Source organism: Theropithecus gelada, chromosome 19 (genome assembly GCF_003255815.1).
Source record: "Theropithecus gelada isolate Dixy chromosome 19, Tgel_1.0, whole genome shotgun sequence".
Taxonomy (NCBI): Eukaryota; Metazoa; Chordata; class Mammalia; order Primates; family Cercopithecidae; genus Theropithecus; species Theropithecus gelada.
The window spans coordinates 15,067,066-15,093,076 of record NC_037687.1 but is presented as its reverse complement, the minus strand read 5'-3'; the positions used below and the strand labels follow the sequence as shown (position 1 = coordinate 15,093,076).

Genomic DNA, 26,011 nt, shown 5'->3' with positions numbered 1-26,011 from the left:
ATTTTTTTTTTTTTTTTTTTTTTTTTTTTTTGTATTTTTAGTAGAGACGGGGTTTCACCATGTTGTCCAGGCTGGTCTCAAACTCCTGACCTCAAGTGATCCATCCCTCTTGGCCTCCCAGAGTGCTGGGATTACAGGTGTAAGCCACCACACCCGGCCCCTTTGATACTATTCCTACTTGCAGCTGCTGGGGTCCTACCTAGACCTGTACTCTGGGCTCAGTCAGACCCATTCACAAGCCCACTTGAAGGGCACTCATGAGCCTGCAAAGGGGAGGGTGGGGCATCAAAGCCCCCTCTCCTTGGAGGTTCAGAGAGGACAGCGGCTGGGTGAGGGGACATCTCAGGGAGGGGCAGAGTGGGGACTTGACCTCAGGCTTCTTGCTTCTGCTAAAGGCTGCCCCCCAGGCGTTCAGCTCACCCACACCTGGCTTGTGGTGTCTCAGGGGTGACTGCGAGACAGAGCTGGCTCTGAGGATGGTTAGGGGTGCAGGAAGCACTGGGGTATAAGGAGTCAGCCTACGGATGAGAGGAGGCAGGTTTGGCACTGCCCTGGCCTTGTCCTTGGGAGGGAGAGCTATGACCAGTCTTTCAGTGAATAACTGCGAGGCAGAGGGGTGGCGGCTAAGGAGTGATTGGGAAGATCCTGGAAGCCTTGCCTTAAGTAAGGATTTGCAACATTAGGGCTACGTCTGGGCACTGGCCCTGCAAGGCTGTCGTTAGAAGCCTGCCCCCTCTCCCTAAGTGGGCAGGAGGGGGCGGGTGCCAGGTTGGGGGCGGGGCAATGGTTGGATTCTAGCCCCACCCAACTGTCAAGGAACAGCTGGGGACAATCGGAGAGAGAAACAGGCGGTGATTGAAATGTGGTGCCGGCCGTGTGGGGTCCCCTAGGTCTGCGGAACAGCACCGTCGGGGGACGGCTGGCTACCAGGATGATACTGGAGGGATTCTCCTGGTTGGAGATCAGGTGTTTTCCAGGATCCCCGACTCGGAGGTGGAGACTTTCCGGAAAGGGAATGGGGCAGGATCCTAGGGCAGGTCCTAGCTCCGCCCGTCAAGGCTTTTAAGAGTTTGGACGTTGTTTAAGGGGGTTTCAGTGAGGCCGGAAGATTCCCATCCTAGGGGTAAAGATGTCCAGGGACTGGGCTGGGGCGGCGGTTAGAGGCCGCTGGGCGCCCAATATGGGTGTATCCGCTAGCCAGGGCGCGCGGGCAGCTTCCAGCAGCTGCAGCAGTCCGCCCGCAGGGCCCAGACGAACCGTTTTGCTCGTGGCGCTCGGCACTCGGCAGGCCACCCTGGGCGCGCCCTGAGGGGCGGGGCAGAGAGGATTCGGCGGCGGCGGCGGCACTCGGCACTCGGCGCTCGGCTGCTCCCGCCTGGGGCGGCCGCCCCGCGTGCGCCGGAGCCAAGATGGCCGCCTCCACCGCCCAGTGCCGAGTGACAAAAGCGGAGAGCAAGGCGGCGGCGGGGCCGCGCGCGGGGGGCGCCCGGGAGCGCGCGCCCGCGGGGGCGCCCCCGCCCAGCCCCCCGCCCCCGCCCCCCCCGACACCTCTCTGCCCCGCCCCTCAGGGCGCGCCCAGGGTGGCCTGCCGAGTGCCGAGCGCCACGAGCAAAACGGTTCGTCTGGGCCCTGCGGGCGGACTGCTGCAGCTGCTGGAAGCTGCCCGCGCGCCCTGGCTAGCGGATACACCCATATTGGGCGCCCAGCGGCCTCTAACCGCCGCCCCAGCCCAGTCCCTGGACATCTTTACCCCTAGGATGGGAATCTTCCGGCCTCACTGAAACCCCCTTAAACAACGTCCAAACTCTTAAAAGCCTTGACGGGCGGAGCTAGGACCTGCCCTAGGATCCTGCCCCATTCCCTTTCCGGAAAGTCTCCACCTCCGAGTCGGGGATCCTGGAAAACACCTGATCTCCAACCAGGAGAATCCCTCCAGTATCATCCTGGTATCCAGCCGTCCCCCGNGCACCCCCCGCGCCGCCGCCGCCGCCCCCACCCCCGCCGCCGCCGCCGCCGCCGCCACCACCGCCACCGCCGCCGCGGGACGGGCCCAAGGCCGAGCCGGAGCCGGGGCCCGGGCCCGCGACCGCTCCCGCGCCGGGTAAGAGCCCGCGCTTGGGAGGGTGCGGGGAGGGGAAGGTCGGAATCCCGCCTGCCGGTGCCGCCGCCCCCGACGCCTTCCGTCCAGTCTCCGGGACGTCCCCCCTCCCCCAGGCCCTTTAGTCGTGTGGGCCCAGGGCCTTCTGTCGTCGCTCGTAGGGTCCTAGGCTTCAGAAACACTCCTCCGCTGCTCCTTGAGACCTTTGCCCCGTCTGACAGATGTTCGTTGCCCCCTTTGGAGCCCCGGGAGCGTCCCTTGCCACGGTTCCGGTCCGTCCGGTGCGGAAACTCACTTCAGCCCTGCCCCATCTGACAGATGCGCCCACCCGACCCGGAGACTTTGACAAAGTCCTCGGTGCCCCAGTCCTCAGCGCTTACTCTTTGCTTCTGTGAGACTCAAACTGAGCATGGAACCTACATGGCCCCCTGCCCCGTTATATCCCACTGAACGCCTCTAAGGCCCTATCTGGCACACAGTTCCTTCATCCTCTGAGCCTTTACCATTCTCTGAACTCTAAATTTGGAGTTCAACTGGCCTCCCCGGCCCCTTTGAAAAACTAGACGTGAAAATTCACCCTTGGGGTTTCCTCTGCCACACACTCCTCACCCAGGGATGCTTCGGACCTGATAGATGTCTCAGAAACTTAACACAAAGTTCTGTGATTCCAACTCTTTCTGTCCGCAGTCGGATCGCTGTACATGCAGACACCAGGTTCTCACCTTACCCCACTTAGGGCTCAGCTTGTGATGAGTAGGCCACCCCTGGTTCCCCCATTGTCTCTGCAGCCCCAGCTGTTTTGTCTGGTGGAGATTCCTGACGAGGGTTGTGAAGCCACTTCCCTGTCCCTGGCTCCCTGGCTCCCTGCCTCTGCGTGGCCTCTTCAGCCTCCTGACCCTGGTGTTTTGTTGAATTCCCTTTCTGAGTGCCTCCCACCCTCACCCTCAAGACAGGCAGATGTTGCCCCTCACAAGTTCTGCCCAGAGAGGTCTTTTCTTTGAGATCCCCCCGGGATGGGAGTTTGGGCTCACATTTGCATTACACCCCAGACCTGCCCATGCTGTAGTGTGTGGAAGCAGCTGCTGGTGTCTGCTGTCAGTGGCAGCCTTAGTGTCCCTGCATTGGACAGGTTCTGGGGGTTATGGGTGGAACCTCAGCTTTCCTGGGGTGAGTCGCCTGGCAGAGTGACAGCAGACATCAAGGATAAGGAAGAAGGTCATCTTCTTAGTTCTGGGGATAGACAGCCTGAAACTTGCCTGGGCTGAGCCTGTCTTCCCAACCCACAGGCCTGGGTTCTGAGGAAAACGCAATGGTGGCCATGGACTTGGGCTCTCCCTCGCTCCCTAAGAAGAGCCTGCCTGTCCCTGGGGCCCTGGAGCAGGTGGCCAGTCGGCTGAGCAGCAAAGTGGCTGCAGAGGTTCCTCATGGCAGCAAACAGGAGCTGCAGGACCTCAAGGGTGAGTGGCCCAGGTGGCATGGCAGGGGATGCTGGCCAGGCTGGTTACACTCACAGGGGCACTCTTGTGCCTTGGGGTTAATGTGGGGCTCCAGGTTGCCCGCAGTTTTCCCTCTGGCACCTTGAGGCACCAAGGTTGGCATTCAGCTGTCTTCTCCCTTGAACTTCTGTCCTGGGCATGCATGGCCCTGAGCTGCACCCTCATGGGGTGAGGGACAGCATCCAGAGAAGCAGTGGGCGTGGTGGTCCAGAGCTCATACTCAGACCCAGCTCATTTGCTGAATCTGGCCTTTGCTAGCTGTGTGATCTCTCGCATGACACCATTTCTTCGTCTATTGATCCTAAGGTTGTTAATGACTAGTGACAGGCCCTGGGGTGGACAGGGAGGTGAGATGAGCAAAGTGAATTTGGCCGTTGCTCTTGAGGGCCATTCAAGTTGGGGAACAGGGAGACAGAGAAGCAGATAGACACGAATAAAGGCTCTGTGGAAGAGGGTGCAGGAGACTGCAAGGACCAGTGTTTCGGGCAGGAGTTGAGCCACAGAGGGTGGTTAGAACTTAGTTCAGTGAAGCATGGGGCTGGCAGGTCAGCGTTTGTGTGAACCTGTTGCCAGGGCACCCAGTAGGCCTGAAAGGTTCTGAAAGGTGTCCCACTGGCTGGATGACAGAAGGGCTCTACCTCCTGCTGTGTGCCCTTGGGCACAACTTTTCCCTCTCTGAGCCTCAGTTTCTAACCCTCACTGGCAAAGCAGCCAAGCTATTCTCCGCCTTGTTAGGGTCATTGTGAGGTTCAGGGGGCCTGACGGAGGCAAAACACTTCCATGGAGCCTGGGTGAGTGGGACTCTCGGGGGAGGAGAAGCGGGAGAGCTGGGCCGCAGGCCTCACAACCTGCTCTCCTGGCCTCTGTGTTGCCCTTCAGCCCAGAGCCTGACCACCTGCGAGGTCTGCGGCGCCTGCTTTGAGACCCGAAAGGGCCTGTCCAGCCACGCGCGCTCCCACCTGCGGCAGCTGGGAGTGGCGGAGTCGGAGAGCAGCGGCGCACCCATCGACCTCCTCTACGAGCTTGTGAAGCAGAAGGGCCTGCCTGACGCCCACCTTGGGCTGCCCCCGGGCCTGGCTAAGAAGTCCAGCTCGCTGAAGGAGGTGGTCGCCGGGGCACCCCGGCCCGGCTTGCTCACCCTGGCCAAGCCCTTGGATGCCCCTGCTGTCAACAAAGCCATCAAGTCGCCTCCCGGCTTCTCGGCCAAGGGCCTGGGCCACCCTCCCAGCTCTCCGCTCCTCAAAAAGACACCACTGGCCCTGGCGGGCTCCCCTACCCCTAAGAATCCTGAGGACAAGAGCCCCCAGCTGTCCCTGAGCCCCCGGCCGGCCTCCCCAAAGGCACAGTGGCCTCAGTCTGAGGATGAGGGGCCCTTGAACCTCAGTGAGTGTGGGTCCCGAGAGCCGAGGGAGGTTCTGGCGCTGGGAGGGACGGGACCTCAGGTTGGGCTAGAGGGCCCAGGGTGGGTGGGGGCAGTGGGGACTACAGCTCCCATGTCCTGGGTCAGCCGGGCCAGAATATCGGTCGAGCCTCTGCATCTCCTTTTGGGCCGCCTTGGATGTGGATCGTGTCTCCCACTTTACTTTGCTGATCTTCCCCTGAAGGCCTCACTGCAGCTGCTGAGCCTGCCAGGGTCATGCTCGCCACTGAGGGGCAGCTCTTGGCTTTCTCTGGGCCTGTGGGTAGGGGCAGTGAAGGTAACCAGGGTTCCTGTGGCCTAGCTTTCTCAGTGGTAGTTGGAAGCATCTTGGGTGGATGGGGATCACCTAATGGGAGGTGCCCACGGTTGATCCTGTCATCAAGTCTCCCTGGTTGTCCATGCAGAGGCAGCTCTCTCTGCCTGCCAGTGAAGCCCCACCTCCTGGGCTGCCTGTGGGCACAGCAGGTAGGGTTTGGGAAGAAACCCTCCAGGTGCAGTGAGCAGGTTTAACAAGGACGTCCGTTATAACATCAGTCTTTCCCATATCTTTGTGGACATTAGAGTCTGGGGGTGACCCCAGGGTCTCACCCCCTGCCCAACGGAGTCCCCCATTTGGTACCTTATGTTCCCTTGAAATTGCTTCCACTGAGTCTGCCGTGCTTTCAGGGGCACACCTGCCCTTGGCTGCATGAGTCCAGCAGCCACCATCGCCCCCACACAGCTCCCATAGCAGGGATCCTAGGGGAGAGGGTCTGGGAGTATCCGATTATCTGGAATTTGGTCACTGCCTGTCTACCCAACGTCCTTAAGCTCTCTACACTCCCCTTGATGCCAACGGGCTAGGCAGGAAATAGGATGTCCTGCTTCCCAAACTTCAAAAGAAATCTGCAGCCTGAGTCTTGGACCCCCCAACTGCCTGAGCAGCCAAAAATCACACCAGACCCTCCTGCCTCAGGCTCCCAAGGCCAGCCAAGGTGGCGGCCGTGAACCCCCCCTGTGTTTTGTCTCCGCAGCTTTAGATAGTGACGGGGGCAGAGAGCTGGACTGCCAGCTGTGCGGTGCCTGGTTTGAGACCCGCAAGGGCCTGTCCAGCCACGCCCGTGCCCACCTGCGCCACCTGGGCGTCAGCGATCCGGACGCCAAGGGATCCCCCATAGACGTGCTCCACGGGCTCATCAGGAGGGACGGCGTCCAGATCCGCCTCCCACCCAGGCGCGGCGCCCTGGCCCACCCGGGGCGGCCGCCTCCCACCTCCGCGGCCCTCTCCTTGCTCCCCCCCCCACCGCCGGCCAAGAAGGCCAAGCTGAAGGCCGCGGGTATGGCCAGCCCCTGGGGGAAGCAGGACCTCTCGGCCGCCGCAGCCGCCGGCATTTTCTGGGCCTCTGATGTGGAGCCGTCTCCTCTCAACCTCTGTAGGTTCTCGCTTCAGCCGCCCCCTCCTCACTGCGGGCCCTGGAGCCCCTCCCGGGGGGGGGGGGTCACAGCCCCCTCCCTGCTGGGGCAGGGAGTAGACAGGGGCCCTTGGCAGTGGGCCGGTTCTGCCCAGAGATCTTGTTGGCAGTGGGCTGCTAGGCTCTCTCTCTTGGCCTTTGACCTCCGTGACCCTTCCTGAGAATGAAGGCCAAGGTGGGGAGATCCTGCCTTTTAGTGTGCAAAGCACCCACATCTGCCCCTGTCTGGATGGCACATAGCACCTAGGCTGCCCTCCCTGCCTCACCCTATCCTTGTTGGGACCCACAGAGCAATGGAATTTTGATTCCATCCTCCTCCGCCAGGACCGAGGGCCCATGTGCTCTCTGGAGCCTCCCCTCACTCCTGCCGGGTATCTGGCCCCCAGCCCCGCTCTTCCACTCCCTTACCTGCACCTGCCCTCACCACCCTAACCTGTGGGCGTGTTGCTGCCGCCCACGCCCAGCCGACCAGGACACTCCTGCAGGTGACCATGCTGGCAGTTCTATGATGCTAACTGCCCCCTTCTCCTCCTGCTGCAGCCTCAGGCCCAGAGCCAGCACGAGACATCCGCTGTGAGTTCTGCGGCGAGTTCTTCGAGAACCGCAAGGGCCTCTCGAGCCACGCGCGCTCCCACCTGCGGCAAATGGGCGTGACCGAGTGGTACGTCAATGGCTCACCCATCGACACGCTGCGGGAGATCCTGAAGAGACGGACCCAGTCTCGGCCTGGCGGACCTCCCAACCCACCAGGGCCAAGCCCAAAAACCCTGGCCAAGATGATAGGCGGCACAGGTCCTGGCAGCTCACTGGAAGCCCGCAGCCCCTCGGACCTTCACATCTCACCCTTGGCCAAGAAGTTGCCACCGCCACCAGGCAGCCCCCTGGGCCACTCACCAACTGCCTCTCCTCCTCCTACGGCCCGGAAGATGTTCCCAGGCCTGGCTGCACCCTCCTTGCCCAAGAAGCTGAAGCCTGAACAAATACGGGTGGAGATCAAGCGGGAGATGCTGCCGGGGGCCCTTCATGGGGAACTGCACCCATCTGAGGGTCCCTGGGGGGCGCCACGGGAAGACATGACACCCCTGAACCTGTGTAAGTGTGACCTCGCAGTAGGGCAGGGAGAACAGTTGGAGGGGTCTCCTCCCTGCCTCCCCTTGGGGGTATCCAGAGTGCCTAGGGTTGAATTGGAAGGGAGGACATGCAGGTAGAGAGGACACGGGGTTAGCTGTATGTACTTGCTATGCAGACCCCTGCAACTGAGCTGCTGCTCAGTTGTCCTTTATTCACTTGAGAAGCAGGATTGTGTCATTCAGTGACAGCGGAAAGATTCCATCTCTTGTGCCATTTCCGTCGATTGGTAGTGGCTGCCAGCCAGACTCCTAGGGAGAATGACTGCGGGGATCCATTAGTGATGTCTGCTACAGCAGGAGTGTAGGGACTGGCAGTGAACCTCTGAACTGTGTCTTTCTGACTTTTTTGGTAATTAAGTGCTTGACATTTGGAGTCAAGTGTGAGTTAAGATCTCTGTTCCTCCCCAGTCTAGCTCTGTGTGACCATGGGCAAATTTCCTCATTTGGAAGATGGAGATCAGCATAGTCCCAACTCTGTCTTTTTTTCTTGAGGATTAAGTGGGATAAAGTACTTAGCACACACCTGGTTACAGAAAACTCTGTATGTCGTCCTTATAATTTCTCTTGCTCGCTTGCCTGTGATACCAGCACTGTGTTCATTCTGCTCAGATTGATTGGATGCCCACTCTGTGCTGAGCAGGTGAGGGCAGCCCAGGCTGTGTTTTAGCACTCACGTGCGTTGTGTACCAGCTCTGTGCCCCATGCTCAGAGCTGTTCCCATTTTAGACCCTCCCATAGTGACACTGGGAAGTAGGGGTTTTCATCTCCATTTTGCAGCAGAGGAAACTGAGGCTCAGAGAGGGAAAGTGACTTGCCCAGGATCATACAGGGAGATATCTTGAAGCCAGCTAGAATTTGAGATGACAGAACAAGCAGAAGAGCCAGATGTACACAAGGGCCTCTGGAGGCCCAGATGAGGGAGCAGGTTGTTGCGGTCTGGTGGGTGGCATAGACAGGGGTAGCTAGGCAACTGGCACTGATATGGGGGCTTTGAGCTTGGAGGCTTCCTGCCCGCAGCCGCCGCCTCCTTCTCCTCCTCCTCCTCCCCCCTACCCTGGATCCCCTGCAGCGTCCCGGGCAGAGCCGGTGCGCGACATCCGCTGTGAGTTCTGCGGTGAGTTCTTCGAGAACCGCAAGGGCCTGTCGAGTCATGCGCGCTCACACCTGCGGCAGATGGGTGTGACCGAGTGGTCGGTCAATGGTTCGCCCATCGACACACTGCGAGAGATCCTCAAGAAGAAGTCCAAGCCGTGCCTCATCAAGAAGGAGCCACCGGCTGGAGACCTGGCCCCTGCCTTGGCTGAGGATGGGCCTCCCACCATGGCCCCTGGGCCCGTGCAGTCCCCACTGCCGTTGTCGCCCCTGGCTGGCCGGCCAGGCAAACCAGGTGCAGGTCCGGCGCAGGTTCCTCGAGAGCTCAGCCTGACGCCCATCACTGGGGCCAAGCCCTCAGCCACTGGCTACCTGGGCTCAGTGGCAGCCAAGCGGCCCCTGCAGGAGGACCGCCTCCTCCCAGCAGAGGTCAAGGCCAAGACCTACATCCAGACTGAACTGCCCTTCAAGGCAAAGACCCTTCACGAGAAGACCTCCCACTCCTGTAAGCAGCGGGCGGCAGGGTCCTGGGAGGGCGACCGCCAGGGCCTGCCAGGCCAGGCCAGGCAATGCCACAAGCGTGGACTGACCCCAAGTGGGGCCCCCATGGCTGGGTCTCTGTGGGAGGCGGGATTGGCACCTGGCCTGTGCAGGGCCGTCTGGGTGCACCTGCCCCCTTCGGGCTGTGGCTCAGCGGCACCCCCTCCGCCCCGCAGCCACCGAGGCCTGCTGCGAGCTGTGTGGCCTTTACTTTGAAAACCGCAAGGCCCTGGCCAGCCACGCAAGGGCACACCTGCGGCAGTTCGGCGTGACCGAGTGGTGCGTCAATGGCTCGCCCATCGAGACACTGAGCGAGTGGATCAAGCACCGGCCCCAGAAGGTGGGCGCCTACCGCAGCTACATCCAGGGCGGCCGCCCCTTCACCAAGAAGTTCCGCAGTGCCGGCCATGGCCGTGACAGTGACAAGCGGCCGTCCCTGGGGCTGGCACCCGGGGGCCTGGCCGTGGTCGGCCGCAGTGCCGGGGGGGAGCCAGGGCCTGAGGCTGGCCGGGCAGCCGACAGTGGTGAGCGGCCTCTGGCAGCCAGCCCGCCAGGCACCGTGAAGGCTGAGGAGCACCAGCGGCAGAACATCAACAGTGAGTGCTGGTGGAGGAGGGTCGGGAGCGCAGCGGGCACCTGCCAGGCCCACCCAGCCACTCCCCAGGTGCTCTGCTGTGGCCCTTTAGTCCTTTCTCCAGTTGCTCACCCATTCACCCGTCCATCCCCCATCCCGCCCATCCAGGTAGCATCAGTCCTCAGCTCTTGTGTATTCCAAGTCTCTGCAGCATCCACCCCTCCCACTCATCTCTGGTCCCTCTCTCCACCTTAGAATTCGAACGCCGACAAGCCCGCCCTCCAGATGCCTCCGCAGCCCGGGGAGGCGAGGACACCAATGACCTACAGCAGAAGCTGGAGGAGGTGCGGCAACCCCCACCCCGAGTCCGGCCGGTCCCCTCCCTGGTGCCCCGGCCCCCCCAGACATCACTTGTCAAGTTCGTGGGCAACATCTACACCCTCAAATGCAGGTAGGCTGCCCCTGGGGGAGGGAGGGAGACCACCTGAGTGGGCCTTGGTCACCCAGAGCCTTGGACAGGATAGGGTCTGGTGGGAGCTGGGAGGTGTCGCCTCAGTGGCTGCCCTTGGGTGTGGCGGGGCTCAGGCTAAAGGCTGACACCCTGAGCTTTGTAGCCTGCGAGAGCTGGGTTCAGATCCCAACTCTGCCACTTACCAGCTTAGTGACCTCAGGGAAGGACTTAACTGTTCCTTACCTCAATTTCCTCACTCATAAAAGCGGGTTGATAACAAACCTACCTTACAGATTTGTTACGAGGAATAAGTGAATTTAATATTTATAAAGCACTCAGAACTGCCTGGCACATGGTAAGTAAGCACTCAACTAGTGTCTGGCTCAAGAAAAAAGTAGGTCTTAGTTAATTCTTACCAAACTCCACAAGTACATCGAAGAGCAGGGAACTGGGACTCGGAGACATGAGGTGACTTGCCTGAGGCCATACAGGCCAAGTCAGAAGTCAGAGTCAAAGCCAAGTGTTGAGCCGTGGAGCTGGGGCTCCAGGCCTCTGTGCTGTGAGGCCTCTTTAGGTGCCAGGAAGACAGGAGGAGGAGGAGGGGGCCTGGCTCATTGGGTAGGATTTGCTTCTCTGTGCCCTCTACCGTCTCAGAGTCTATGTATCTGCCAGATGGCAGGGGCACTTGGAAGCCAGTAGCCCTTAGCTGGTCCCAGTGACTTCTGAACATAGAGGCAGGGGCTCACATGACCCCATGGTGAGTGGAGGTGGCTGTCCATGGGAAATGCCTGGCTTCTGGGCCCCTCTTCCCCCGCCTCCTGGGCTTGCTCTGTCCACACTAAGTAGCAGCAGGTGTGCCCAGGGACGTGGGCAAGGCTATGCTTCTGCCTCTCCTCACAGCACTGGCCACTCCCTCTCTCTGTTCACCCACACAGGTTCTGTGAGGTGGAATTCCAGGGCCCCCTCTCCATCCAGGAAGAGTGGGTGCGGCACTTACAGCGGCACATCCTGGAGATGAACTTCTCCAAAGCGGACCCCCCGCCTGAGGAGTCCCAGGCCCCGCAGGCACAGACAGCGGCGGCAGAGGCTCCCTAACACAAAAGCATTCCAGATCCCCTCTCGTGCCACCTCTGTCTCCTCTTCTTCCTCCTCTGTGTCCTCGTCCCTCTTCCTCTTTCTTTCCGTTTCCAAAGGAGCAAGCCAAAACCTCAAACCGGCGCCCCTTGGGGGCCGGGCACACTACAGCCAGGGCGCCGGGAGCCAGCTAGCTGCCCTTCCCCCAGCCTGAGGACTCTGGGGCCACAGGGTGTCTTCCTTCAGCCCATGCCCACCTGGTCCAGCAGGGGCAGCAGCCAGGTCTCTGGTGGCAGCCGATCTGGTCACAGGGGAGGACAGCACTCCCCCATCTAGCAGCCAGGCAGGGCAATGTCTGCCATCCGTGGCCATTTGCAAAGACCCCAAAGACCCCTGTTCTGGTTCCCTCTCGCCCCCATGAATATCCTCTCACACGCATGTACATGCGAACACACACACACGCACCTCGTGAGACCCGGGACCTGCCCCGGACCCCCAGTTCCCGGGTTGAACGACCACATCATGCCACGGTGCTTGCTCAGGGGAAGCCACGCTCCCTCTGTGGGGCCTGCTGGGGCCTGGGAGCCCCCCACTGAGCCCACAATGCCACGGAAATCCTTGTTGGTTGCCCCCCAGAGGGGCCTTCCCAGCTGGGAAGAGCTCAGAGCTGACAGCTGCCTCCTGCCATGTCAAGGCCCCCCAAAGAGCCTCAGGGGCTCTGGGGCCCTGGAGGGTGGGGTTGGGGGGTGGGACTCTCCTCCCCCACTCCTGCTCCCTCTCCCTTTTCACTGTTGCTTTCTATGTATAGCTCCCTAGACCTTTCACTTTTTTAAAAACGCGTTTTGTGTAGAGAATAAGGAACGTGGATCTTTTTATTTTGCAATCCTGGGCCAGCTAGAAGCCGGGAGCTGATTGACCTTTTAACTTTTTTCAGTGGCCACATTTTGGTTATCGATGTACCTAGAAGTATGTAAATTAGATTAAATTTCTCTTCTGGAAACGCCCTGGGGCAGGCAGCCAGCGTGTGTTTTTCTGTCGAGTGGACAGGCTGGCATTGGCTGGCAGCCGGGGCTGGGATCGGGGCCTCCTCTGTCCAGAGCCATGGAGGCCCTGGGTTTTCCCGTTGGCCGCCAAGCAAACCAGACGCAGCTGGGGATGAGCCCAAGTTCCCAGCTGTTGGCGCTTTATGCCATGGTTGGTGGGGGCGGGCTCTGGCTGGCTGGCAAAGCGGCTCCAGTGAGCAGACGAACCAGGGTTCTGGGCAGCCCGTCTGGGAAGGGAGCCAGGATCAAGAAGCAGTTGAGGCTAGGGGAGCTTATCAAGGGCAGGAGCTACCAGCGAAGGTGTCAGGGACCCGCTGGGGGCATTTGGTGGGGGCAGTGGGGGTGTAGAGAGCTGGAACTCACCTGCTTTTAATACACGTGACTTCTAGTTAGACACATGCACCCCTAACCCAAGGAACATGGGAAAAGAGGAGCCGCTGGCTCCTTTGCAATGTTATTTATTTTCTTGCTCTGCAAATGTTTATTGAACATTTCTGAGATTTTAAGAGATTTTGTTGGCTGCTCCTTCTTGTTTATTGCATGTGGTTTTTCAGCTCATCCTTTTCACTAAACGGCCAAGTGCTGGAAAGTGGGAATGACCTCATGGCGTGTGGACAGAAGGGGCCACCTCTACTCCCAGCCCTGCTTTCTGGGCCCTCCCATCATACCCCTTCCTGGGAAGGAGGGGTTAACAGGCTGCAATAACACGCCCACAAGGGTGGTCTTGGCCCGCACATCTGCTCCTGTGGGGTCAGGACGCACATCTTGCCTGGTAGCAGAAGGCTGCAACCACTTCTGTCCATCCTGTGCTGTGGGTGGGTGGATGTATCCAAGACTTAGGAAGCAGGAAGAGCATCTTGTGAGCTGACTCAAAGGTGTTTATTCCTCTTTCAACTTTTCATAAGTCAGTTTTTATTTTTTTATTTTTTGAGATGGTCTCATTCTGTTGCCCAAGCTGGAATGCAGTGGTAGGACCTTGCTGCCTCCTGGGTTCAAGTGATTCTCCTGCCTCAGCCATCCAGGTAGCCGGGATCACAGGTGTGCACCACCACCCCTGGCTTATTTCTGTAATTTTTGTAGAGACGGGGGTTTCACCATGTTGCCCAGGCTGGTCTTGAACTCCTGAGCTCAAGCAATCATCCTCCCAAAATGCTGGGATTATAGGCATGAGCCACTATGCCTGGCCCATAAGTCAGTTTTTGAAATATAAAAGTGGTATAGGCTAGATGTAACAAAAAACAATCAAATGATACAAGAGCTTATAAAGTCACATGGCAAGTTGCTCCCCACCAATCATGCAGTGAAGTGAGGGTCACGTGTGTCCTTGGAAGAGTCGCCTCCAGTTCTTGCAGGGGGATGTTTTTTTCTGAGCATTGCTCTTCTCTGCTCAAGCCATTTTAATGCACCTCAGGCAGCAAAGTCTCAGCCTTTGAGCTGTGCTCTCTGTGAGGGTGTTGGATATAAACGAAATCAAATCAGGGTACAATGATGGCTGTGGCAAGTGCCATGAAGGAACGAACCTGCAGGGCCCTGCCTTGGTTTGAAAGACAGGCAGGCATCCCTGAGGCTGACAGGGAGATGAACCCCAAAGCCAGAGTGCTTATCCGTCAGATCTCTGCTTCATGTGTGGAGTTGCTCACTTAACACATCATAAGTGGCTTTGTTCCATATGACAGCAAGTTCTGCAGAAGCCTCATCTGGGTGGGGGAGTTTTATTAAAACAGTTTATCATGGAGAATTCCAACTATACAAAAGTACAGCAAACAGTAAAATGGACCCTCATCTACCCATCACTTACCAACCCATGACCAATGTCTTCAGCTGTAAGAGGTTTATCTTATAGCTCCTTGCTTCCTCCTTCGCTCTCTACCTGTCTGAATTGTGTGAAGCACATCCTGGCCATAAGATCAGTTAACGTCTTAGTATTTCAGTATGTTTCTCTGAATGTTTTAAATGCCACTATTACACCTAAAGAAATAAATATCAAAAAGCAGCAGCATACCTTAAAAAAAAGTATTAAAACATACGAAATGTAGAAGTTGTAATTGCGCAGCTTGATGAGTTTTCACAAACACATGTTAAGTACTTTTTTGGGGTAGCTCTGTCATCTCTAGCAATTATGAGTTGTCCCTGGCAGGGGTTTCCGTATGCCCAGGAAACAGACTGAGGACATGACTGGTGCCCGGCTGCACTATTGCAGGATCTCTGGAGTCCAGAGTGAATCAAGATGGTTTTAGAAGCAAAGTTCCCATTTTAACACGTAACTGTCAAGGACCTTGAGCAAATCATGAGTTCCAGGCTTCAGTTTTAAGTGGGGATTAAAAGCTTCTTGCAGGTTTGAAGGAGCATTTGAATGGCACACGATACAAACGGAATTATTACACATATAAGCATATGCCCTATAAATATATTTGTTACCGTTTTGTGACGATTAATCACGTTTATTCAGTGCACTGGCCCCGGAATGATTCCTTTACACACGTTTTGTCATGTAATGTTGAAACGTGTGTCCAGCATCTTGTTTGGTGCCGAGTTTTAATTTTCTCATTCCAACATGGCTTTGCTATGCTTATTTTGGAGCCGAAGGCCAGAGAAGTTGAGACACGTAGCTAGGTTTACCCAGCACCTCAGCGGAGCTGGCATCCCAGCCGTGCCCTGAGCCGTAGACCCGGCTCCCTCTGGCGGGTCTCCAGGGCACTGGCGCTCCTCCAGCCCGACCGCGCTTGGGCCTTGGGCCTTTCCGTAGTGCACAGCTCCGCCCCCTCGAATGCTATAGGACTCCGCCTCTCTGCCGGCTTCTCTAGGCCAATCACTGAGGCCTTAGACTAACAGAAGGCGGGGACAAGGCGGGGCTCTCACGAGATTGCCAGCCGCTTCCAGCCACTGATAGGAGGAGGCGTAGAGATAGACAGCGGTATCATCCAATAGCCGTGAAGCCAAGGCCGGTATGAGCCAATGCGGTCGGGAGGCGGGGCTCGGGTGTGTGTCGAGGAGACCCTGTGGTTAGCAGCCGCTATCGCAGCGTCGGATGTGCAGAGCAGCAGCCGCCGGCGTCCTCGGATGTTGTGTTACCCGCCATCATGAGCTACACAGGTGGGCCTGGCAGGGTGGGGTCGGGCTCTGCGTGGGGGATGGGACAGGGACGTGCGGATGCCGCACCAGGCTTGCCCGCACCTCCCCTGGGGCCCCTTCACTGCCCTCCCTGCGGTCACAAAATGGCGCCGCTGGCCCGTCGCCTCAGGGTCGCTTCTCTCACGCCTCGTTGCCTCAGCTCTCTGTGCCTGCAGCCGGCGTCCCGGCTCCCAGCCGCCTGAGGTCTTGGCTTCTGTCGCCTGTGTCCGTGGGCCCGGGCCTCAGCGCGCGAGGTCTCCGCCCCCACCACCTCAGTCCCTTGCCTGCGCTCGTGGACCTCAACGCCTTAGGTTTCCCTTTCTCAGGCCTTGGTCCTTACGAGCAGTCAGCAGGCTCGGCTGCCGTCGCCATTGTCGCGTCCTCCCCCGCGCAGTTTCTCTGCAAAAAAGCCGCAGCTCTACACCCCCATCCCGATCCCACCCACCACCCCCTTTTGTCTATTTCAGAACTGGGAGAGGCGCCAGGCCCTAGGGGGATAAGTAAATATTGGAAAGGTTTGGGCTGAGCGGGGAGTCTTGGGCCCCTAGGGGGCTGAACTGCAAGGAATGACAAGGTTCCACGTTAATTCTCTCTACGTCTGTCAAATGAACCGTGTCTGGTGCAGATTGGGCACCGGGAATACAGACAAGACTTCATCAAGCAGCTTAGAGGCGAGGACTGATCTTAATAGGCAAATAAGCGAGTGTAGGATATATTTTAGGGTGGTCAGTACCGTGCGGGGGTCGCTCCACTATATGGAGTGGTTGGAGCCCTCCGTAAAGAGGTGACATTTGAGCAGAGACCTAAATGGAGTGAGAGAATAAAGATATCTGGCCCAGGGAGCTTTTGCTGTAAAAGGCTTACGGGCAGGAACTGCCTGGCTTGTTAGATCAGCCGAAGAGGCCAGTGGGAGGCCAATGAGATTTGAAAGGGAGAGTGGGTGATAAGATCCCAGAGCCCCTCTCCGCCCCCGCAATATGCTTGGGCGACTGTAAATCATCACTGGGTGAATTGCCAAGGCCTCCTGGGTTTCCCTTGGCAGTGACTGATGAGGATTCTCAGCCAGGAGACTTAGACTAGGCCTCCCCATTTGGTGAGGGTATTACAGGCTTGAGCGTGTGTGGTTGCCAGGTAACCTGCATTCTACTTGGAATGCTGAGAACTGAGAATGGAACATGAATCTCTGGAGCTCCTTTGTAGACCACTTTATGTTTGCATAGGCAAGAAGGTAGTGCCAGTCCCCTCTACCCTGGCTCCCAGGTCAGGAGCTTTCCAAGAACCCCAGTTTTTCTAGCAACCATCCCCCAGCCCAATGGCTTCTCAGCCAAGGGTGATTCTGCCCCCAGAGGACATCTGGCAATGTCTGGAGACATTTTTGGTTGTCACATATGGGAGAGGGAGTGCTGCTGGTATCTAGTGGATGGAGACTTGGGATGCTGCCCTGCTACGGTATACACAATGACACCTACTGCAAAGAAGTATCTGGCCTCAAACATCAGTAGTGTCCAGGTTGGGCAGCTCTGCCAGAGCCTTTCTGTAACTTTCCTAGTTCAGGAGGACAGACTATAGAGTTGTTACTGACATCTCTGGGATTGGAATATAATTCTCACCAAGTCTTACCGAGAACTGGAAGACAGTTTCATGGGTTTTAAAAACAGGACTGCTGAAGAAACCAGAAGATGAATGGTTGGGTGCTGTGGGGTAGCTGAGTAATGGAGCTCTTTTTCTTTAATAGATGAGGAAACTGAGTTACAAGGTCACTAATGACCCAACCTGAATTCCAGCTCTAGGTCTTGTAGGCTGTAGTTCTGGGTTTGGGTGGGCACTGAGATAGCCAAGCTAATAAAGTAATGATTTGTTTTTCCTTTATCTTGATAAACTGAAAACCACAGTAATTTATAATGTGAGTCTTCCCCTTTTAAGAAGTAGGGCACTAAAGTCAAAGGCATTTTAAGTCACATTTCAGACAACTACTAGCTTTAAGAGTAAGTCCTAGAGGCCTCGAAGCAAATGTTAACCATTATTAAACATAAAAGGTGACTAATAAATCTTTTTATTAACTCGCCCTGCTTTTGAACCCAGTTACTTTATTTATACATGGGAAAGGAAGCCGCATCTCTAGCACTGAGAGGGGAAGAGGAGAGCAGTGGAAAACAGGACAGAAATATCCAGAATCAGGCCCTCAAACAAAGGTCTGACATGCTACCGCACTTGTCACAGAAACATTTATTGTCTCACACAGTTTCCTTATGTTTGGAATGGACAGGTGATTTCGCTGGGTGGTTCTGGCTTGGAATATCATGAGGTTACATTTAGGATCTCTATCTGGACTAGAGTCATCTGAAAGCCTGACTGAGGCTGGAGGTCCCACCTCCAAGGTGATTTAAACTCCCATGCCTGGCGGGCTGATGCTGGCCGTTAATTCTTGGCCCCATGGATCTCTCCCTACGGCTGGCTGCTAGAGAGTCCTCACAACATGGTGGCTGGTTTTCCCCAGACTGAATGATCCCAGAAAGAGCAAGGCAGAAATCCCAGAAGTCACACTCAGTCATTTTCATAAATCTTATTGGTTGCACCGGCTACCTCTATTAGGTGGGAGGGATCTACATAACATTAAGAGGCAAGAATGATTGGAGACTATCTTGGAGGATGGTTGTCAGCCTACTCTTGGCTCAGATAATAAAGGTTGGAGGCAACCTAACCTAATTCCAGTTATCCTTTAATTTTTGGCACTCTCTGTTACTCCTTCAAATAAGACTCTTTTTTTTAGATCAGGCATGGTGGCTCACACCTGTAATCTCAACACTTTGGGAGGCCAAGGCAGGAAGATTGCTTGAGGCCGGGAGTTTGAGAAGAGCCTGGGCAACACAGCAAGACCCTTTCTCTATAAAAATTAAAAATAAAAAGTTAACTATGCGAGATTGAGGCTGCAGTGAGCCATGATTGCGCCACTGCGCTCCAGCCTGGATGACAGTGAGACTCTGGGAGGTTTGCTGGAGCCCGGGAGTTCAACATTGCTGAGCTATGATCATGCCACTGCACTCCAGCCTGGGCAACAGAGCAATATCCTGTCTCAAGAAAATATATACTCTTTTTTTTAAAAAAGGAAAAAGAAGGAAAAGTATAAAACTGAGAAACTTTTGTTTTGTTTTGTTGAGACAGGGTCTCACTATGTTGCCCAGGCTGAAATGCAGTGGTGCCATCATAGCTCACTGCAGCCTTGCCCTCCTGTGCTCAGGTGATCCTCCCACCTCACCTCAGCCTCCCAAGTAGCTGTGACTGCATGTGCATGACACCATGCCCGGCTAATTTTTTATTCTGAGATGAGGTCTCACTATGTTGCCAGGCAGGTCTTGAACTCCTGGGCTCAAGCGATCCTCCCAACTCAGCCTCCCAGAGTATTGGTGTTACAGACATGAGCCCCAGCATTTGGCCTGCTTTTGTATTTTTGAGCAAAAAAAGTTGACAAGAGAGATTGGTTAAAAGCAAGGAGTGTTGCTGCAGAACTAGAAATCCATGGTCTCAGAGTGAGAGGATTGCTTAAGCCCAGGAATTCAAGACCAGCATGGGTAACATAGTGAGACCCTGTCTCCCAAAAAAAAAAGAAAAGAAAAAAGAAAACAAATTAGCTGGGCCTGGTGGTGTGTGACTATAGTCCCACCTACACAGGAGACTGAAGTAGGAGGATCGCTTGAGCCCCAGAGTCTGAGGACATAGTGAGCAGTGATTGTGCCACTGCACTCCAGCCTAGATGACAGTGAGACCTCCTGTCTCTAATGAAAATAGAAAGAAATCCATGATCTGACACTTAGCTTTATAGGGCCATATAGGGCATATTTTATTTTTTCATCCAGAGCTAATCAGGCTGGTAAATTGTACCAAGAGAACACTTTATAAACCAGCTAAGAATTTAGGTTGGGCACAGTGGCTTACGCCTGTAATCCCAGCACTTTGGGAGACCCAGGCGGGCGGATCCCCTGAGGTTGGGAGTTTGAGACCAGCCTGACCAACATGGAGAAACCCCATCTCTACTAAAATACAAAATTAGCTGGACGTGGTGGCGCATGCCTGTAGTCCCCACTACTCGGGAGGCTCAGGCAGGAGAATCGCTTGAACCCCGGAGGTGGAGGTTGCGGTGCGCCGAGATCGCACCACTGCACTCCAGCCTGGGCGACAAGAGCCAAACTCCATCTCAAAAAAAAAAAAAAAGTCCGGGCGCGGTGGCTCATGCCTGTAATCCCAGCACTTTGGGAGGCCGAGACGGGTGGGTCACGAGGTCAGGAGATCGAGACCATCCTGGTGAACACGGTGAAACCCCGTCTCTACTAAAAAAATACGAAAAACTAGCCGGGCGAGGTGGCGGGCGCCTGTAGTCCCAGCTACTCGGGAGGCTGAGGCAGGAGACTCGCTTGAACCCGGGAGGCGGAGGTTGCAGTGAGCCGAGATCGCGCCACTGCACTCCAGCCTGGGAGACAGAGGGAGACTCCGTCTCAAAAAAAAAAAAAAGAATTTTTTCATAATAGGAGCCAAAACTGGCTCTAGAAGGGCCTGCCCTGCGATCTTTGCAGACAGTATTGTGGAGCAGAATGTCCATGTGGTGCAGGGGACAGAGTTAGAGCAGAGATTGCCGTTGATTTGGAGGGTTTGATGGATCGTCTTTCCTTCCTAGGGAAGAACCAGGGCCCCTGTCGCCTGAACAGACACAGATGTTTTGCTCAGCAGCTTACTGACTGTGTTCTTGTGAGGGTGTGGTAGGCTGTCATTTGCCGTTGCAGTACTCACAGACCACATTACCTGAAGTCTGAGGCCATCTTACTGCTGACCCAATTGCTGAAAGAGCAAATTTCCAGAAGCTAGTCGAGCAAACAGTGGAGACCACAGGGGCTGGGTCCTTCTTACATTATAAGGCTTTCCCCTGGGTGAACTCTTCAAAGCTGCTGTCAGTATTTCTTATGGATAGCTATTAACCAACAATGCCTGGATTTTAGGCATCTCAGGAAGGTCCAGATCCCTGGAAGGAATCCATTTCAATGGATTCCTACCCTCTTTACTTAGAGAAGGTAGAAGACTGGATCTGTGTGTCCTCGGTTTTTTTTTTTTTTTTTTTGAGACGGAGTCTCACTCTGTCGCCCAGGCGGGAGTGCAGTGGCCGGATCTCAGCTCACTGCAAGCTCCGCCTCCCGGGTTTACGCCATTCTCCTGCCTCAGTCTCCCGAGTACCTGGGACTACAGGCGCCTGCCACCTCGTCCGGCTAGTTTTTTGTATTTTTTAGTAGAGACGGGGTTTCACCGTGTTAGCCAGGATGGTCTCGATCTCCTGACCTCGTGATCCACCCGTCTCGGCCTCCCAAAGTGCTGGGATTACAGGCTTGAGCCACTGCGCCCGGCCTGTGTCCTTGGTTTTATCCTTCCTCAGGGCCCAGTCCCTACTCTGGAAAGTGAAGATGAAGCTGGGTTCACAGCTCCTTCTTTGGAACCCTTGGAGCTAGATGTATTTTGGAATTCTAGCTTAAGAGAAGTCACGTGGGGTCTGGGGAAGCACCCTGTATTTAAATACATTAATTCTGCACTAAGTAGGACAAAGAAAGATTATAAATGTCCTCACAGGTGAAAACAGCTGCAGCGTGAGTTTTGGCACCACACTAGTAGAAAACACTTGGTCTTCAGACTGTTTTGTACCTGGGGGAATTGCAGAGTAAGGGATCTTGCCCACCTGCCCTTCTTACCTGTGGTGAGGATGAAATGAGATCATTGCAGATAAATGTTCTTGGCATCCTGCAGGGAAAGCACTTGTTCAGTGTTGGCTGCTGCTGCTGTGGTCTTAAGAGATAAAATAGACTGTCAACGAATAAGAGAACGCCTACCCACAGAAGAGAAGACACTTCTGTAGGTTTTTGATATAAACAAGCTGTTAGAGGCAAAGGCTTTAATTTTCAGGTCATGAGTTGGCTCTGATGGGAAAGGCAAATCCTGCCTCTTATGGTATCTGTCAAAATTTCAGTGCTGAGAGAAAATTATTCAAAAATATGTATTTCTGGCTGGGCGCAGTGGCTCACGCCTGTAATCCCAGCACTGTGGGAGGCCGAGGTGGGTGGATCACAAGTTTAGGAGATTGAGACCGTCCTGGCTAACACGGTGAAACCCCATCTCTACAAAAAATACAAAAAAAGTAGCCGGACACGGTGGCACGCGCCTGTAGTCCCAGCTACTCAGAAGGCGGAGGCAGGAGAATCGCTTGAATACGGGAGGCGGAGGTTGCAATGAGCCGAGATTGTGCCACTGCACTCCAGCCTAGTGCGAGACTCCGTCTCAAAATAAATATATATGTATGTATTTCTAACTGCAGAGGTTTTTTTTTTAAATGTAGTTTTAAAGCAAGTGGCAGGATTAGGATTAATAATAGTCTGTAGGAGCAGTGGTTTCTGATAGAGGTAGAAGTTTTCCTTACTTGACACTAACTCATTTTATTTTATTTCATTTATTTATTTATTTTGAGATGGAGTCTTGATCCGTTACCCAGGCTTAAGTGCAGTGGCACGATCTCCACTCACTGCAACCTCCGCCTCCTGGGTTTAAGCAGTTCTTCTCCCTCACCCTCCCAAAAACCTGGAATTACAGGCAGGCGCCACCATGCCCAACTAATTTTGGGATTTTGTTTGTTTGTTTGTTTTGAGACAGAGTCTTCCTCTGTTGCCCAGGCTGGAATGCAGTGGCATGATCTTGGCTCACTGCAACTTCCACCTCTTGGGTTCAAGCGATTCTTCTGCCTCAGCCTCCTGTGCAGCTGGGACTACAGGCACACACCACCACACCCAGCTAATTTTTATATTTTTAGTAGAGAAAATAGGGCTTCACCATATTGGCCAGAACTCCTGACCTCATGATCCACCCGCCTCAGCCACTCAGTGCTGAAATTACAGTGCTGGGATTATGAGCCACCGCACCCGGCCTAATTTTTGTATTTTTGGTAGAGATGGGGTTTCACCATGTTGGCCAGGCTGGTCTTGAACTCCTGGCCTCAACCAATCGGCCCCCGTTGGCCTCCCAAAGTACTGAGTACAGGCATGAGCCAGTACTCAGCCCTAATTCATTTTATGTTGAGAAACAGTTTGAGAGTTGAGAAGATAGGAAATTTTATGTGTACATAATAATACTTATTTCCATATGAACATGCCAACCCCAAATAATTACTTTTAAGAAATAATTGTTTTGGCCGGGCGCGGTGGCTCAAGCCTGTAATCCTAGCACTTTGGGAGGCCGAGACGGGCGGATCACGAGGTCAGGAGATCGAGACCATCTTGGCTAACACAGTGAAACCCCGTCTCTACTAAAAAATACAAAAAACTAGCCGGGCGAGGTGGCGGGCACCTGTAGTCCCAGCTACTCGGGAGGCTGAGGCAGGAGAATGGCGTAAACCCGGGAGGCGGAGCTTGCAGTGAGCTGAGATCTGGCCACTGCACTCCAGTCTGGACGACAGAGCAAGACTCCGTCTCAAAAAAAAAAAAAAAAAAAAAAAGAAGAAATAATTGTTTTTTGATTTTTGTTGAGACAGGGTCTTGCTCTGTCACCCAGGCTGGAATGCAGTGGCGCAATCATAGCTCACTGCAGCCTTGATCTTCTGGGCTCAAGTGACACTCCCACCTCAGCCTCCCAAGTAGCTAGGACTACAAGCGTATGCTGCCACAGCTGACTTTTTTTTTTTTTTTTTTTTGTAGAGACAAGGTTTCGCCCTGCTGCCCAGGCTAGTCACCTTGGCCTCCCAAAGTGTTGGGATTACAAGCATATTTGCCTGTAATCCCAACCTGGCAGGGATTCACCTGACAGGGTTTTACCATGTTAGCCAGGATGGGCTCGATCTCCTGACCTCGCGATCTGCCTGCCTTGGCCTCCCAAAGTACTGCCCAAAAGAGGCAATATTTGCCTTTCCCATCAGAGCCAACTCATGACCTGAAAATTACAAATAGCCACCCGGCCCAGAAATAATGGTTATACACACTTTTTAATGGAAAACCAAAATATAAAGCAGTTTGTGTTTCAGATTTAGGACGGGGAGAGAGGGGGTATTATTTGCTTTAACATGGTTTGGAAGCTAACCTCCATCCTTATTTGAATTCCAAGTGGCTCACCTTTCAGGAATTTGAATAGTTTCCTCATTTAACAGAATGATAACTTGGGTGTTCCTTTATCAGAATAGGCTACTGACCTAAATGTTTAAAAATTTTTATTTGGGGCCAGGCTCTGTGGCTCATGCCTGTAATTCCAACACTTTGGGAGGTTCAGGAAGGTGGATTGCTTGAGTCTAGGAATTAAAGACCAGCCTGGGCAACATGATGGAACCCCATCTCTACAAAAAATATAAAAATTAGCTGGACATGATGGCATGAACCTATAGTCTCAGCTACTTGGGAGGCTGAGGCAGGAGGATCGTTTGAGCCTGGAAAGTCGAGGTTGCACTGAGCCGTGATCAGGCCACTGCATTCCAGCCCAGACAGAGTGAGACCCTGTTTTTAAAAAGTAAATAAATATTTTTTTAATTTTTTAATCTAGTCCTCCTGGTATAGCAAGTTAAACATAACCTGCCTTTCCATTGGTTAATATTTTCTGACAGTCTAATTAAACTGTGGAATCTAGAGGTTTTGATGGCTTTTCATTGAGAGAAGGGCCTGCTGGCAATCCCATACCAAAGGTTAGGTAGTCTCAGGTCATTTCCCTGTGACTTGCTTGGGGAAATTAACCCCACTGTCTTTATGTTTAGGCTTTGTCCAGGGATCTGAAACCACTTTGCAATCGACATACTCGGATACCAGCGCTCAGCCTACCTGTGATTATGGTAAGTGTGGGCCTCTGGTGGGAACCAAAGTGTTTTGCAGAGCAGTTCCTTGTCTTCTTAGTTGCCTTTGGCTTTGCTGTCATCCTGTCATGCTTTTTTAAACCTAAACTTGTGTGAAATGGTGTGGCCATTTGAATAGCTAGTGCTTCCCTTTCAGACAGTTATGGGAAAAGTAGCTGTGTTCCTGAGCAAGTTAGGCTCTTTGATAAAAGGCCTGGCTTCACATCCCCATGGGAGAGGTACTGGGAGTCAGAGTGACCAGTTAAAGTCCAAAGGAGGGCACAGTGGCTCACGCCTGTAATCCCAGCACTTTGGGAGGCCGAGGCGGGTGGATCACCTGACGTCAGGAGATCGAGACCATCCTGGCCAACATGGTGAAACGCCATCTCTTCTAAATACAAAACATTAGCTGGTCATGGTGGCACCCACCTATAGTCCCAGCTACTCAGGAGGCTGAGGCAGGGGAATCGCTTGAACCCTGGAGGCAGAGGTTACAGTGAGCCGAGATCACGCCATTGCACTCCAGCCTGGCAACAGAGCAAGACTCCATATCAAAAAAAAAAAAAGTCCAAAGGATTGGTCCAGGAGAGAGCAAGCTGTTAACTTAGTCCCAGCGTAGTGCGTGTCCTTGCTGTGGGAGAGAGGCTGAGTATGTGAATCTAGCAGCTTTCGGAGACTCAGCCAGGCCACCTCAAGCCAGCGGGCTCCACACACACAGAGTTGAGTGAAGATCTCTGATTGAGTTTTCCAGTGTGGACAGAAACACTTAATTAGCTAATTCAGAAGTAGCCACCAGTAGGATTCACAGATGCTGTTTTGTCTGTTTTGTTTGTGTGCTGTGGCAGCCCGGAACTGCTGATAAAGGGGTGTCTGTTGAGAAGGAGCCCTCTTTGGAATTAACAAGGATAATGTCTTAGTTACTGAGATGGGTAATTTCTTTTACTACCAAGATCTGGGGAAAGACTGATCCTACACAGCTAACATGCCCTCAGGGATCACTGCATAAAGGGACTTAAGTAAGCTTCCCAAGTAGCAGCAGCTAGTCCCAGAAAAAGGGAAGACTTAAAATATTTTGAAATTGGGTGAGAAGGTATCAGGTGTTTCATAAATGAGGAGAAACTTGGTTTGCTTGGCTTCCCTGTCCTGCCCTCCCTGCCTCTTCCTTTCATCAAATATAGTCCCTAATTGCACATCCTTTTGAATTCTTTTCCCTCTGGGTTACGTATTCTGAGTACAAGCCATTTCTCGGATGTGCCGTTTACAAATGTTTTCTCCCAGACTGTGGCTTGTCTATTCTCTTGTCAGTATCTTTGAAAGAATACAAGTTGTTAATTTTGAAGCCGAATTCAATCTTTTCTTTAATAGATGATGACTTTGCTTTTTTATCTAAGAAATCTATAAGATTTTTCTTTTGAATTTTCTTTTAGGTGTTTTAGTTTAAGGTTTTACATTTAGTCTGTGATCCATATTGAGTTAATTTTTCCACAAAGTGTGCAGTATCGGCTAAGGTTTCTTCTTCTTGTATTGCATGTAGACATACAATTGTTCCAGCACCATTTGTTTAAAAAGAAAAAAAAGGCCGGGCGCGGTGGCTCAAGCCTGTAATCCCAGCACTTTGGGAGGCCGAGACGGGCGGATCACGAGGTCAGGAGATCGAGACCATCCTGGCTAACACAGTGAAACCCCGTCTCTACTAAAAAA

General features: G+C 54.2%; 2 protein-coding genes across 6 annotated transcripts in view; both read left to right on the top strand.

Moving 5' to 3' along the window:
• Positions 1-12,879, top strand: part of WIZ (widely interspaced zinc finger motifs) — a 27,900-nt gene extending 15,021 nt beyond the window's left edge. The window contains exons 1-9 of one of the 4 annotated variants that reach the window (XM_025368388.1): positions 2,007-2,101; positions 3,385-3,555; positions 4,474-4,977; positions 6,028-6,426; positions 7,006-7,557; positions 8,665-9,192; positions 9,404-9,823; positions 10,057-10,252; positions 11,188-12,875. In XM_025368388.1, coding sequence (XP_025224173.1) covers positions 3,408-3,555; positions 4,474-4,977; positions 6,028-6,426; positions 7,006-7,557; positions 8,665-9,192; positions 9,404-9,823; positions 10,057-10,252; positions 11,188-11,347 — 2,907 coding nt within the window. In that variant the 5' untranslated portion in view covers positions 2,007-2,101; positions 3,385-3,407 and the 3' untranslated portion in view covers positions 11,348-12,875. Of the gene's footprint in view, positions 1-2,006; positions 2,102-3,384; positions 3,556-4,473; positions 4,978-6,027; positions 6,427-7,005; positions 7,558-8,664; positions 9,193-9,403; positions 9,824-10,056; positions 10,253-11,187 lie in introns of those variants that run through there. The other 3 variants (XM_025368389.1, XM_025368390.1, XM_025368387.1) reach the window with 3 other exon arrangements.
• Positions 12,880-15,251: 2,372 nt separating this feature from the next.
• Positions 15,252-26,011, top strand: part of AKAP8L (A-kinase anchoring protein 8 like) — a 36,202-nt gene continuing 25,442 nt past the window's right edge. For both annotated transcript variants that reach the window (XM_025369001.1, XM_025369000.1), the window contains exons 1-2: positions 15,252-15,462; positions 24,236-24,310. In XM_025369001.1, the coding sequence (XP_025224786.1) occupies positions 15,450-15,462; positions 24,236-24,310 (88 nt within the window). In that variant the 5' untranslated portion in view covers positions 15,252-15,449. The remainder of the gene's footprint in view (positions 15,463-24,235; positions 24,311-26,011) is intronic.